This window comes from Ipomoea nil, unplaced genomic scaffold (assembly GCF_001879475.1).
Source record: "Ipomoea nil cultivar Tokyo-kokei standard unplaced genomic scaffold, Asagao_1.1 scaffold3069, whole genome shotgun sequence".
Classification (NCBI taxonomy): Eukaryota; Viridiplantae; Streptophyta; class Magnoliopsida; order Solanales; family Convolvulaceae; genus Ipomoea; species Ipomoea nil.
Window position 1 is genome coordinate 7,468,818 of NW_017619497.1, and position 13,148 is coordinate 7,481,965.

At 38.9% G+C, this 13,148-nt stretch overlaps 2 protein-coding genes across 3 annotated transcripts; both read left to right on the forward strand.

Annotated features, from left to right (window-relative positions):
• The first annotated feature begins 216 nt into the window (after positions 1–216).
• On the forward strand, positions 217–6,965 carry LOC109165564. The gene is made up of 13 exons (XM_019314388.1): positions 217–1,110; positions 1,763–1,862; positions 2,283–2,619; positions 3,329–3,441; positions 3,594–3,722; positions 3,843–3,936; positions 4,036–4,146; positions 4,434–5,026; positions 5,178–5,425; positions 5,696–5,840; positions 6,186–6,283; positions 6,368–6,449; positions 6,535–6,965. The coding sequence occupies exons 1-13, from the start codon at positions 428–430 to the stop codon at positions 6,616–6,618; spliced, it is 2,817 nt and encodes a 938-aa protein (XP_019169933.1). The 5' UTR covers positions 217–427; the 3' UTR covers positions 6,619–6,965.
• Positions 6,966–9,176: 2,211 nt separating this feature from the next.
• On the forward strand, positions 9,177–13,129 carry LOC109165704 (protein RTF1 homolog). 2 transcript variants are annotated; one of them, XM_019314587.1, is made up of 3 exons: positions 9,177–9,373; positions 9,478–9,586; positions 10,884–13,129. In XM_019314587.1, the coding sequence occupies exon 3, from the start codon at positions 10,974–10,976 to the stop codon at positions 12,900–12,902; it is 1,929 nt and encodes a 642-aa protein (XP_019170132.1). In that variant the 5' UTR covers positions 9,177–9,373; positions 9,478–9,586; positions 10,884–10,973; the 3' UTR covers positions 12,903–13,129. The 2 variants fall into 2 exon arrangements, with proteins under 2 accessions (XP_019170132.1, XP_019170131.1); XM_019314586.1 differs by having other exon boundaries at positions 10,915–13,129.
• The last annotated feature ends 19 nt before the right edge of the window (positions 13,130–13,148 follow it).

Here is a 13,148-nt window from a genome sequence, read left to right on the forward strand (position 1 = left end):
ACGCGACTGGCTACACGGTACATGCTCCTCACACCAAATATCCAAACGTATTTCCAATTTCAGATAACAGAAGATCGGAATCTCCAACGTCTATTCAACATCAACGGTCCAGATCTACCTGCGTGCTAGTTCAAACACTGGACAGAACCGTAATTTCATAACTTCAAATTTAACGAATATAATTAATCCCATTAAATTAATTGAGAAAGCAAAACCTAAATACCTTTCACCAGCTCTGATCTTCGTTTTCGTATATTTCAAACCACTGTGAAAGGCATAGCGAGGGTCGCCATGAAAGCCTTCAAGAAACCCTAATTTCACTTCAATTTTGGATTTATTCTCCCAAAAGCGTCGCCTTTTTTGCTGTTGGGGAGTGGTTCTTTCAGTTCGCATCGAAGAAATTTTGAAATTCTCCGTTGCCGGAACGATGATAGTTCGAACTTACGGCCGGCGGAGCCGGGGTTATTCAGATGGTGGAGATGGATTTGAGGATGGGGATTCGCCTCAAGAAAGTCCACAGGATGTTTACAATTTTACGTTTTCATCCCAAGACTCCGGCCACTGGGCATCGTCGTTAAATAATTCAGATCCATACGGTATTGGATCGTCTCAGGAGTGCCCTGGATTGGCAATCTTGCCCTCGGGGAAGGAGGGCGATGGGGATGGGGATTTTGAGGATCGGAATGGACACTGCTGGAAATCCAAGAAGAAGATGAAGGTGTTTGATTGGGATCCCTACAGCTTGAATTCGTCGCAGGAGTCGGATGAAGTGATGATTTTACCGCCGAGAAGTGATAGGGATAGTGGGGATTTTGGTGGGGCTTTTGGGAAACCAAAGAAGGCGAAGACTGGGAAGAAGGGGAAGGAAAATGGGGCTTTGCAGAAGAAGAAAATGAGTAAAAAGGTTAAACAAGAGGAGTCAGCATCAATTGCGGCCACGTTAATGGAGACCCAAGAGTATGGTGAGATGATGGAGAACCTTGATGAGGTGAATTTTGCTTTGGATGGTTTGAGAAAGGGGCAGCCTGTGAGGATCAGAAGAGCAAGTCTGTTATCCTTGCTATCCATATGTGGTTCGATTCAGCAGCGCAGGCTTTTGAGAGCTCATGGGTATGTGAATTTTGCACTTTACTAAGTTTAAATATTTCCCAAAACTTTGATTTATTTCTATTGCACAAGTGTTCTTCCCATCAAATGCTGTTGTCCTTGAAGTTTCTTGGGTTTTTTCTGATCAAAGAACTCGTTCTTGGGAATCTTGTGACTATATGAATTTGAATTTGAAATTCTTCTTGAATCAAAATCGGTAGGAGAACAGATATCCATAGGTTCCCTTGACTAAATCATATTGTATTTCCCTAATATTTAGGTCTCTTGAAGAAGTACTCACTACTCAGTGTAGTTAACAAATATAATTAATTTTAGAATTTATTCATATTTGAACTTTGATAAATTTCCTCTCTGATAGATGTTTCTTTTCATTTCCTCTTTGGTACTTGTATTCTAGTGTTTTTTGGATGGCCAAGTAGTATAGTATTGAGAGCATCCATCACTCATTAGATACAACTGTTACAATTTTCACTTACATAAACTTATGGGGCTTAGCCATATGTTCTAATTCTTGAGGAAAGCAGTGAAGCAGAGGGTTTTTTAATTCCTTGTATGCCTTTGGATAAGCTTGTATATGTATAGGTCCTGTACTCTGGCCAAGTTGTGGAGATCTAGTTTTCAAATCCTTGTTCCCTTATCTTGCTTCATGTTTCAGGATGGCCAAGACAATTGTTGATGCTGTTGTGGGGCTCTCCTCTGATGATTCATCAAGCAACCTTGCTGCTGCAGCTCTGTTCTACATTTTCACCAGTGATGTAAGTTACATTTATATGTCTTTTTCCTTTAAAAGTTAAATGAACGCTACACTTGGATCTTCTAAAAATCATAACATTTTACCAGCAGAGTCTTATTCTTTAACACAAGCAAGAATTACGAAATTAGAGGTTTTTTAAAAGGGGTGGGGATATTTGTGGAAGAAGATTCACTGTGAAAAATAATGCTAAAGGTTAGAAGACCATTCCTATATGGATCTGCTGGTTTTAGTATTATGGTATTAATAAATCATGCACAATACAATATCAGTGCAAATAACTCATGTTTTTCTCACATATTTTCCACATTCATGGTCTTATAAAAGGACATGTTTCATTTCCAAGCAAAACGTCAATCTGATTACCTGCAAGATTTGTCCCACCTTTCTTTAGATTTTAACTCCTCTAAATATCACTTTGCAGGGACGAGACGACCATTTTCTAGATTCTCCAGGCTGCATTTGCTTTCTGATTAAATTGCTGAAACCAGTTAAGTCTGATGTTTCTGTAGCAAAGACACAGACAATTGGTAGCAAGCTTCTCGCAATACGCTTAGATGCTGATATTTCCCAAGATTTGGCAAAAGGAGCTGATTCTACCACAAATTCTATTATGCTAAAGGTTCAGGAAGTTCTTGTCAATTGCAAGGAAATGAAGCCCACGGGTGACAATAACAGAGCTCAGAAACCAGAACTTAATCCAAAATGGATTAGTTTGTTGACAATGGAGAAGGCTTGCCTATCTACAATTTCCATTGAAGGTATGATGTCCACTATGTTGTATGTCATGCATGTTTTATCTATTCCTATTCTATTCATTTTAAGTAATTTTCCTTTACCGTTGTAATCATGTATGTCTGTGGAAGTTTATTTAATAGCTTCTTGAAAACAGAAGTTTTATTTATTTATTTAATAAGTAATGCTTCTTGTCCATTATTTAATAGGAAAGAGTACAATATATATAATCTGGATGACAGAATCCAAGTAAATAAGTTAATGGTATGTTGACTGACAAAATCCCTAAACTCAGGAATTTTTTCTTGACTTTCCAACACTTCTGAATATGGATGCTATCTGAACTTGAGTTTCTTTAGGATGAATTTTGTTCATAAATTTACTGTTAGTATTTTTCTTATCATGCAATTCTGCATGCATTGAAGTCATGTCTTTTAGTTCATGCTGTGCTATTGATTGCTGGTTTTGTAAGATGTTCTCAAACCTGTTCAGTGTTTAAAAAATTTCCAGCATCACAAACATTATTATTCTTGCTTCAGTTTCTCCTTAAATAACAGCGGTGACTCTCTGTATGGGTTTAGGATGGATCTTTCATAAAGTATCTGGATGTTCATCCTCTCTGCAAAAAAATTGTTTTGATGTGTATAATATTTTGTTTGAACTTTGATGCTTTTGTTTGAATCATGATATCTTAGTTCATCAGTTAAATGCGTAAATCTATTATGGAAATCACAGACACCTCTGGCACTGTGCGGAAAAGTGGAGGCACCTTCAAAGAAAAGTTGAGAGAGCTCGGAGGACTTGATGCAGTTTTTGAAGTGGCAAGGAATTGTCATTCAGTTTTGGAGGTTTGACCTGTACTTTGTTTTCGTTGAACACAATCACTGGGCTTTTGGTGGTTATCATTTTTCATAGACTGCATGAAGATAAGTGCATTTGTTTGGCAGGGATGAAGTGCTTGAATGAGATGCATGTGTATTTATTTATATATTTTTTGCAGGGATGTTTGGAGGAGAATTCATCTTCCTTTCTGGATTCAAAAGGTACTACTGGCTTAGAAAGCCTGGTTCTGCTTTTAAAGTGTCTGAAGATCATGGAAAATGCCACATTCCTTAGTATGGATAATCAGGTAAGGAGGCTATAGAAAATAACTCTTATATACCATCTCTATGTTTGAAACAATATTTTTTATATTAATGAATTGCTCAAGGCTAGTTTAACCTTTGTTACTTCACCCCTTTTGTTGTAGAACCACTTGCTGCAAATGAAAGGAAAGCTCGATAGTCTGCGTTCCCCTAGATCTTTCACAAAGCTCATTTTAAGTGTCATTAGGATTCTGTCAGGTATAGATGTTAAGCCCTTTTTCTTGCTTTATACTTTGGCGGTATCTGCCTTCTGCTTTGGTTTTGTCTGATTAATTTTTTTGTTTAATTTTTATCTAGGTGCTTCCTTACGTAGACGTTCTTCAGAAAGTTTTCAGGATGAAAAGATTTCTGAACTTTGTGATAGGATTGGCAATGCGTCAAAGTCAACTTCAATAGTTGATGACAAAGGTACTGAGTTTAATATTTCGGAAAGTCTGGTTTTATCATCTTCCATACCAGAGTCAATTTTGTTATATATGTGCAGCAAATCACATGTTATGTTAGTGTTGAAAATTATATTATAGAGTCTATAGAATTCAGCCTACTATTTACATTTAAAGTTCATTGAATTATTTTGGCATAGCTACTGGGTAAAAGTAGTACTCGTATTATTTTCATTACTTAATATGCAAAATGACATTTACCTCAAAATTTTCAAATGATATATATATATATTTTTTTTGAAAATGTTGTAGACAGCAAGGAGATCTTTTCTATCATTTCCTCCGTGAGTAGTGAGGGGGCCTTTTCCTCGAAGTGGTTTACTGAATCTCAAACTGATGAACAGTTGATGTCTGATCAACTAGGTTCTTCTAAATCTATTTTGGAAGGTACAACCACTAGCGCTACTGATTCTTGGTGGTTGAAAACAAGAATCGACTCCTCTACATCTGGGTCATGCAGTGGAAGCTCTGGCCGTATTAATTCTGGAAAAAATAAGAACATAGCAAAAGTAAATACTCAAGATCCTTTTGCCTTTGGTGGAAGCATTAAGGAGCAGAAGCTTGAACTTATGGATGATACCGAAGATCCTTTTGCCTTTGATGAGGATGACGTTGAACCCTCTAAATGGGATGTACTGTCTGGAAAGAAAAAAGTGTCTCGGGCTCAAAATGGTAGGGCAACAGTTCATGTACGTGAAGACAGACCAACTCAGTCTCTATTGGGGCTGAGCCAACAAGAGTCAAATAACAATAATACCAGTAGTTCTTGTGAGGCTTCTTGTTCATCTGTTGCTGATGAAGAAATGTCCAACCTTCTGGCAGATTGCCTTCTTACAGCTGTTAAAGTAATTTTCTTGCTTGCTTAATGCTTATTTATCTTCCTTTATACTCTGAGACTCTGAGTAGTGTGGAGGCCTTGTGAACTGTGTCCTACCAATTCCATAAAGAAAGTGAAAATCGAGTTTCATGCATGATTTTTTTCTTTTTGATTGACAGGTTTTAATGAACTTAACAAATGACAACCCCATCGGCTGTGAACAAATTGCTTCATGTGGAGGTCTAGAAACCTTGTCTTGTTTGATTGCTGGTCATTTTCCCTCCTTCGGTTCAAACGTGGAGTGCGGTTTTTCATCTAAATCAGACATCAAGCAAATTGAAAGTACTCTCAGTGATCAAGAGCTCGATTTTCTTGTTGCTATTTTGGGTTTGCTTGTGAATTTGGTAGAGAAGGATACACGCAACAGGTAAATATTTTCTCAATGTGTCGAGCACTCGAGCTGTTAACAAAGGCCTGCTTGTGATGACTTCTTTCTGTAGTAATTTGCATTGGCCCCCTTTTCTTTGACCTTGATTTATCATCTTGTGTCTGTTTGATTATCATGGTTCTATTATAACTTCTTTAACTGTTTTTTAAGATTATAATGCCTAAAGAGCACCTTTTTTTTTTTTTTTTTTTTTTTTTTTTTTTTAATTTTTATAAATTTTAAATTTTTTAATTTATTTTTTAAATCTAGATCAAGGCTTGCAGCTGCTAGTGTTTCGTTGCCCGGCATGGAAGGTTTGAAGGAGAATTGTACAGATGTGATTCCATTATTGTGCTCTATCTTTTTGGCTAATCAAGGAGCAGGTGAAGCTGCTGGAGAAGGACAATTGACTTGGGTGAGTTGATTTCACTTTGCCCTAATTTATACGTGCTAGTATTCAAGATTGGATTGTAGAATTGGGGGCAACCCCGGCCAAGTTGGTCAGGTTGTTGGCTCGGTAACCACAAGGTTCCAAGTTTGACTCCCGGTGGGAACGGCTTATTGGCCTTCTTGGTTTGAGCCGGTCAACTATTGGCGGGCCTAGGTTGGTTTACTTCCTTGTTGGTCTTTTGCCGGCTAGTGTCATTAGCTGGGGTTTACCCAGTGCACACCCTTGGACAGAACCGTAATTATTTACGTCAATCCGTCATGTAACTGTTCCCCGGCTAATGTGAAAAGGTTATACTGTTGCACTGTACAGGATGACGAAGAAGCTCTATTAAAGGGGGAGAAAGAAGCCGAAAAAATGATTGTAGAAGCGTATGCAGCTCTCCTCCTCGCATTTCTTTCAACCGAAAGGTGAGATGTAGTTTCGCGATATTACTCCACCCCCACCAACCGGGGTGAATATTTTCTCATTGTGAATCTCTTTGTTTATATCAGTAAGAGCACCCGCAACTCAATCGCCAAATGTCTTCCTGATCGGAGCTTGGCTGTTCTCGTCCCCGTGTTGGAGAGATTTGTGGTAAGTGAATTTACGCCTCCCTCCCGAAATTAAAATTTCATCGCCTTTCGAATGTCTTACCCTATTTCTTGCAATGTCAATCCAGGATTTTCATCTCTCACTGAACATGATCTCCCCGGAGACTCACTCTGCAGTGCTCGAGGTCATCGAATCGTGTAGGATCCCGTGAACTAATACCGCGATTAGCATGGTCCCCGCGCAAGGATAACAAGCACAGATCGCGAGAAACGATCCTTTTTTTTTTTCATAGTATGATAGGATCTGTATATTCTGCGTCTTCCTTTGAATCCTTCAATCTTGTAATTATGGTTATATTTTTGATTCTTTTACTTGTTTCTCCCCATTTCTTGTATACGAACAAACACAATCTTTCAATTCTAACACTCGTAGAAGCAGTCGAGATTTCCTATCCCTTCTTCAGAACAATCTTCAGTGTGCTCTTATAGTTGCTCCCTTGAAATACTTGTTCAAATGGAAGCTTTGGGTTATCATTAATAATAGTTTTAATTATTAAAATTGTTTTAAGTTTTTGGGTTAATTAGTTTATAATGCAGGATTACAAATAACAATATATTCACTAAGCCTGACCAGAGTATCAAATTAAATTGTTACTCTTGACACAACTTGAGCAAAAAAAGGGGGAAATGAGTCAAATACACCTTCGAATTTTATATGAGAAGTTAATTAAATTTTTGAACTTATAAAAGTTGTAATTAAGCACATCAATAATGATTTGTAATAGTAGGTCGTTAGAGTCAGACAATGTACCTCCGAAAGAAATTGGCGACCGTTCGTTTGCTAATCGCTAGTTACCTTCTTTGAAGAAGGCGACCAACAAGTCACCTTTTTTGCAAGTCAAAGGTGACCGGTTGGTCGCCTTCTCCGACGTGGAAAAGACAATCACTATTCGTTCGCTAGTTACCTTCTTTGAAGAAGGCGACCAACAAGTCACGTTTTTGCAGGTCAAAGGTGACCGGTTGGTCGCCTTCTCCGATGTGGAAGACAATCAGGCAATGTACCTCCGAAAAAAATTGGCGACTGTTCGTTCGCTAGTTACCTTCTTTGAAGAAGGTGACCAACAAGTCACCTTTCTTGCAGGTCAAAAGTGATCGGTCGGTCGCCTTCTCCGACGTGGAAGACAATTAGGCAATGTACCTCCGAAAAAAATTGGCGACCGTTCGTTTGCTAGTGACATTCTTTGAAGAAGGCGACCAACAAGTCACCTTTCCTGCAGGTCAAAGGTGATCGGTTGATTGCCTTCTTTGACGTGGAAGACAATCAGGCAATGTACCTCCGAAAAAAAAAATTGGCGACTGTTCGTTCACTAGTTACCTTCTTTGAAGAAGGTGACCAACAAGTCACCTTTCTTGCAGGTCAAAGGTAACCGGTTGGTCGCCTTCTCCGACGTGAAAGACAATCAGTGGTCACCTTCTCCGCTGAAGAAAGTGACATACTAATTTTTTCTGAGGTTGTCGGAACTCTACCGACATGCTATTACAGATCATTATCATTTTTTTTTAAATTTTGATTGATATACTAAATTGTTTAATTAACTTTTAAAAATTAAATAACTTTTTTTTTTTTGAAACACAAAGAGCTAATAATACCTCCACTGAGGCTTGAACTCACAACCTTCCAAATGAAAGTCCAACCCGGGTACCATTGGACCACATAGTCCTGGTTAAAAATTAAATAACTTAATTGACTTCTCTTATAAAATTTAGGGGTGTATTTGATACTTTTCTCAAAAAATTTAAAACAATCCTAATATGTCTCTAAAACTTTTTTACCCTATTTAAATACTAATTTGTCTGGCGTTGTCTAAAATTAAATAATGGAATAAGGGTCAAATAGGCCATCGAACTGCACCTAATAATGCAATTAGGCCATCGAACTTTAAAAAGCAACAATTAGCTCCCTGAACTAACTAATTCTATTCAATTAGTCCAATTTGTAGGTTTTGGAGGTTATTAGCAGGTCACCCCTAATTTATAATATTTTTAAAAAATTATTATTTAAAATACTTATTTAAAATTAAAAAAAAAAAAAAAAAAAAAAAAAAGATACCGTCTGCCGGAGACGAAGAAACCTTCTTCGTCTCCGGCCATGGAGACGGAGTTAATTTCTTCGTCTCTGGCCGGAGACGAAGAAGGTTCCTTCGTCTCCGGCCAGAGACGAAGAAGTTAACTCCGTCTCCATTGCCGGAGACGAAGAAACTCTTCGTCTCCATGGCCGGAGACGAAGAGTCTCTTCGTCTCCGGCCATGGAGACGAAGATATTCTTCGTCTCCGGCCATGGAGACGAAGATATTCTTCGTCTCTGGCTGGAGACGAAGAATATCTTCGTCTCCAGCCAGAGACGAAGAAGATTTCTCCGTCTCCATGGCCGGAGACGAAGAAACCTTCTTCGTCTCCGGCGTGTCAATCTCTGTTTTTTTTTTTTTTTTTTTAATTTTAATTATTAATATTAAATAATTATTTTAAATAATAATTAATTTTTTTTTTGAAAAGAGGTAACCTGCTAACAACTTGGAAACCTACAAATTAGACTAATTGAATAGAATTTGTTAGTTCAGGGACCCAATTGTAGCTTTTTGAAGTTCGGTGGCCTAATTGCATTATTGAGTGCAGTTCGATGGCCTATTTGACCCTTATTCCTTAAATAATTAATAGATAATCAAAGTTGAGGAAACTATAAATTATTGTCGGGGGACCAAAAATGCAAATTACTCTCCGCAGAAAAGTTGAAAGAAATGAAGGATGCATTAAAAATTAGAGAGAATCCCTAATCCTGTAATTCGTCTCTTCGAGCTTCCGTCTCCCACTTACGAACTCTCAGGGAACAGCGTTACTGTTGGGGAAGATGATGACACTCGTCGCCTCAAAATCCTAGTGAAGAATCTATGAACCTGTCTCTATATTGAGGTATCTGATCCCTCACACGTTCCTTCTTATGCTTGTATGCGTAGATTTTTTTCGAATTTGACTTAATTTTTGGCGTTTCTCAATTGGCGGAGATGGTTTTGCAGTGTGTCGACTCTCTGGGATTGATTTCGTCTTTCGTAGCTCAATAATTCAAGTCTCTAAACTGTTTTTGGAGATTTTGAGTGCGTTATCGCGCAGGCATTTCGAGATCCGGTAAGGTTTTGTGATGATTGTGTTATGCATTCCGAACTCTAGCAGTACGGACTTTAATAACCCGATCATTCGTGCTAGGAAATTGTAATGCATCTAAGAGCCATAAACCTAATGTCTCAATACATGGAATTGTTTCTGCCGTTTGATTTTGTGAGTTTAGAAGGGGTTTATTTAATGAAGAGTTGGGAATTTGACTAGTATCCTAGTTAAAAGCGTAATTAACACATGGAATGAGTTGCAAATTTGTACAAACAATGATTTTATATAATTTATCATACTTTTATACTGTTAATTTCCAGCTTCTTGCACTTACCTATGATTGATTATAACTTGCATCGATTTCAGTTTCCTAGAACTTATTATTTTCTTTATTTTGTTGTTTTCCTAATAATTACAATCATGGTTGCCCTAGGCGGAATCTAGGCCGCGCCTAGCGCCTCGGCGGAATCTAGGCAGCGCCTAGCGCCTCGGCGGAATCTAGGCAGCGCCTAGCGCCTCGGCGGAATCTAGGCAGCGCCTAGCGCCTCGGCGGAATGGGCGCCAAAAAAAACTTGTAGTTTGACAATTTTAATGAGGTTGTTTTCAACATTCAATCAAATAACACATCGAAATAAATGAAATAATGATAATTCATAAGTCATTACATCAAAATAATAATAAAAAATAAAAATACTCAAATATGAAATACTCAGATACTTCAATCATCCAAAGATTCAAAGTATCAAACTAGTCTACGGACGGCTGGACACATCGGACTAAATCGGAAGAAATCGACCGACTTGGCTAAGTTGGCTGCCAAGGCGGCCGTCCGATTTTTGGGTGCCTAGCGCCTAGGCCGATTTGTACAACAGTGATTACAAGTAGTTGTTGACATGTGTATGCTAGTTATGCTTAGAGGAGATGGTATATGATTTATGATACATGATATATGAATATTTCTCTCTGCTTTGAGCTTTATATAGTGATTTAATTATTTTATTTCATTTTTGAAGTAACTAGTTGATTTTGATTGATCAATTTGCCGCTTGTTAGAATCTTTGGGGATAAAGCTTTTGGTTTTCTCCTTTAACACTGTTTCTCTTTGCCATGTTTACACTTTGATTTGGTGTCAAGAGGAAATATGAATGGTGGAAAGCATTTTAAGAAAAGGTTCATTTAATATGGCAATTGAAGTCCTTAGTATTAGCCTTACTTCTCACGCAATAATTTGTTAAAATCTGACTACTGTTTGAAAATATGCTATCGTAACATGATTGGATGTAATTGATCTTGACATTTTATTATTTTCCTTTTTTAGATTTTATCACTTCAACACTTTTTAATTGCAGTTTGCGTGTAGCGGAGATAATACTCATTCCCTGAATCCCTGTGGTAAGCATACTGGACCATGGCTGATTTAGATGATTTACTCCTGGAGGCAGCTGGAAGAACTAGTGGAAGTGGGAGGAGTCGTCATTCACCTAGACATAGGAGGCATCACAGAGATGATGGAAGCGACTCAAGGGATGATGATTCAGATGATGATCGGGGTTATTCAAATAGAAAACTGTCTGGCTCACAAGTTCCTCTCAAGAAGAGGTTGGATCCTGCAGAGAGAGATGATGATCACAGTGATCGTGAAGGCGAAGATGATGGTTTTGGTCGTGAGCGTGATAGTGATGATGATTCCATTGGGAGTGATCTTTACAAAGATGAAAATGACCGCCGAGAGCTTGCTCAGTTGACAGAGCTTGAAAGAGAAATGATACTGACAGATCGGGCAGCCAAGAGATCTGACAAACAGATGCATGATAAATTAAGAGGGAAGAGCAGCCAAGCAAGAAAATCAAGCCCCCCTCCGACACAATCTCGCGGTACACGCTCATCTACCAGAGCTCTAGGTCGTGCAGCTGATAGGGATGGTGCTTTGAATGAGATAAGAGCAAAACGGGCAAGACAGCAGGACTCTGAAACTAATTGGAAAACTAGAGATGCAGCTCGAAGAGGTTCTGGTAACAGGGGTTATTCACCTGTTAAGCGGAGAGCTTTTACTGCTGCAACCTTGGGGAGTAGTCCAAACAGAGCTGAAAGTGGATCACAGAGTGATGATGGAGAGTCTGGGGATGAAGTAATGGCTGATAGTGATGACGACAAGACTTCTCCTGACTCAAAATTGCCAACTTATGAGGAGATAAAAGAAATCACCATTCGACGATCAAAACTGGCAAAGTGGTTCATGGAGCCTTTTTTTGATGAGTTAATTGTTGGCTGCTTTGTGAGGGTTGGAATTGGGAAGTCAAAGTCTGGGCCTATCTATAGGCTTTGTATGGTACGTAATGTTGATGCCACAGACCCCAATCGTCAGTACAAATTAGAAAATAAAACCACATACAAGTATCTGAATGTTATTTGGGGTAATGAAAGCTCTGCTGCTAGGTGGCAGATGGCTATGATTTCTGACTCTCCTCCACTTAGAGATGAGTTTGAGCAGTGGGTTAGGGAGGTAGAGAGAAGTGGTGGACGTATGCCCAGCAAACAGGATGTACTGGAAAAGAAGGAGGCCATACAGAAGACAAACACATTTGTGTATTCAGCTGATACTGTGAAACAAATGTTGCAAATGAAAAAATCTGCCACATGGAAGCCACTGAATGTTGCTGCTGAGAAGGATCGATTAAGAAGGGAGATGGAAGTAGCAAAAATGAAGAATGATGAAGCTGAGGTGAAGAGGATTAATGCCAGGCTGAAGGAACTGGAGGCAACAAGGCAAGTTCAGGAGAAAGATGATAAGGCCCGCAGGCTGGCTGAGATGAACAGAAAGAACAGGGCTGAGAATTTCAAAAATGCATCTGAACTGAAACCTATTAATACAATGTTGAAAGAGGGTGAGGAGGGGTATGATCCCTTCTCAAGAAGATGGACCAGGTCAAGGAATTACTACGGAGCAAAGCAAAGTGGAGAAGCGACAGAGTCTGCAGCAGCTAGCAGTGATGCTACTGCTGCTACAGTCGGGGCAAACAATGCTACAGGTGAATTAGGCGGCGTGGCAGCCACAAATGCTGCCTTGCAAGCAGCAGCAGGTGCAGGAAAGTTGGTTGATACAAATGCTCCTGTAGATCAAGGGACAGAATCAAACACACTGCACAATTTTGATTTACCTATCTCATTGGCTATACTTCAGAAGTTTGGAGGGCCACAAGGATTTCAAGCAGGATTTATGGCACGAAAACAGAGGATAGAGGCAACCGTTGGACGTAGAGTCCCTGAGGATGATGGGAGAAGACATGCACTGACTTTGACTGTCAGTGACTACAAGAGGAGGATGGGGCTGCTTTGATACATCATACTACTGGTGTCGAAGGCTTTCTAGATTTTGAATCAAATGGATAATCTGGGATTTTTTCAAGTTCGTTTTTACTTGTTGAAACTGTAACTCTTAAAATGTTGTCACTTGTCAGCCCCTTTTTTATTAGAAAAAAAACTATAATTAGAGAGATTGACATTAATAGTTGAATGATCTTCTGTTGATAGTGAAGTGATATAATGGTTTGTTTTCCTGGACTAGTTGGCAACAACAGGCTTT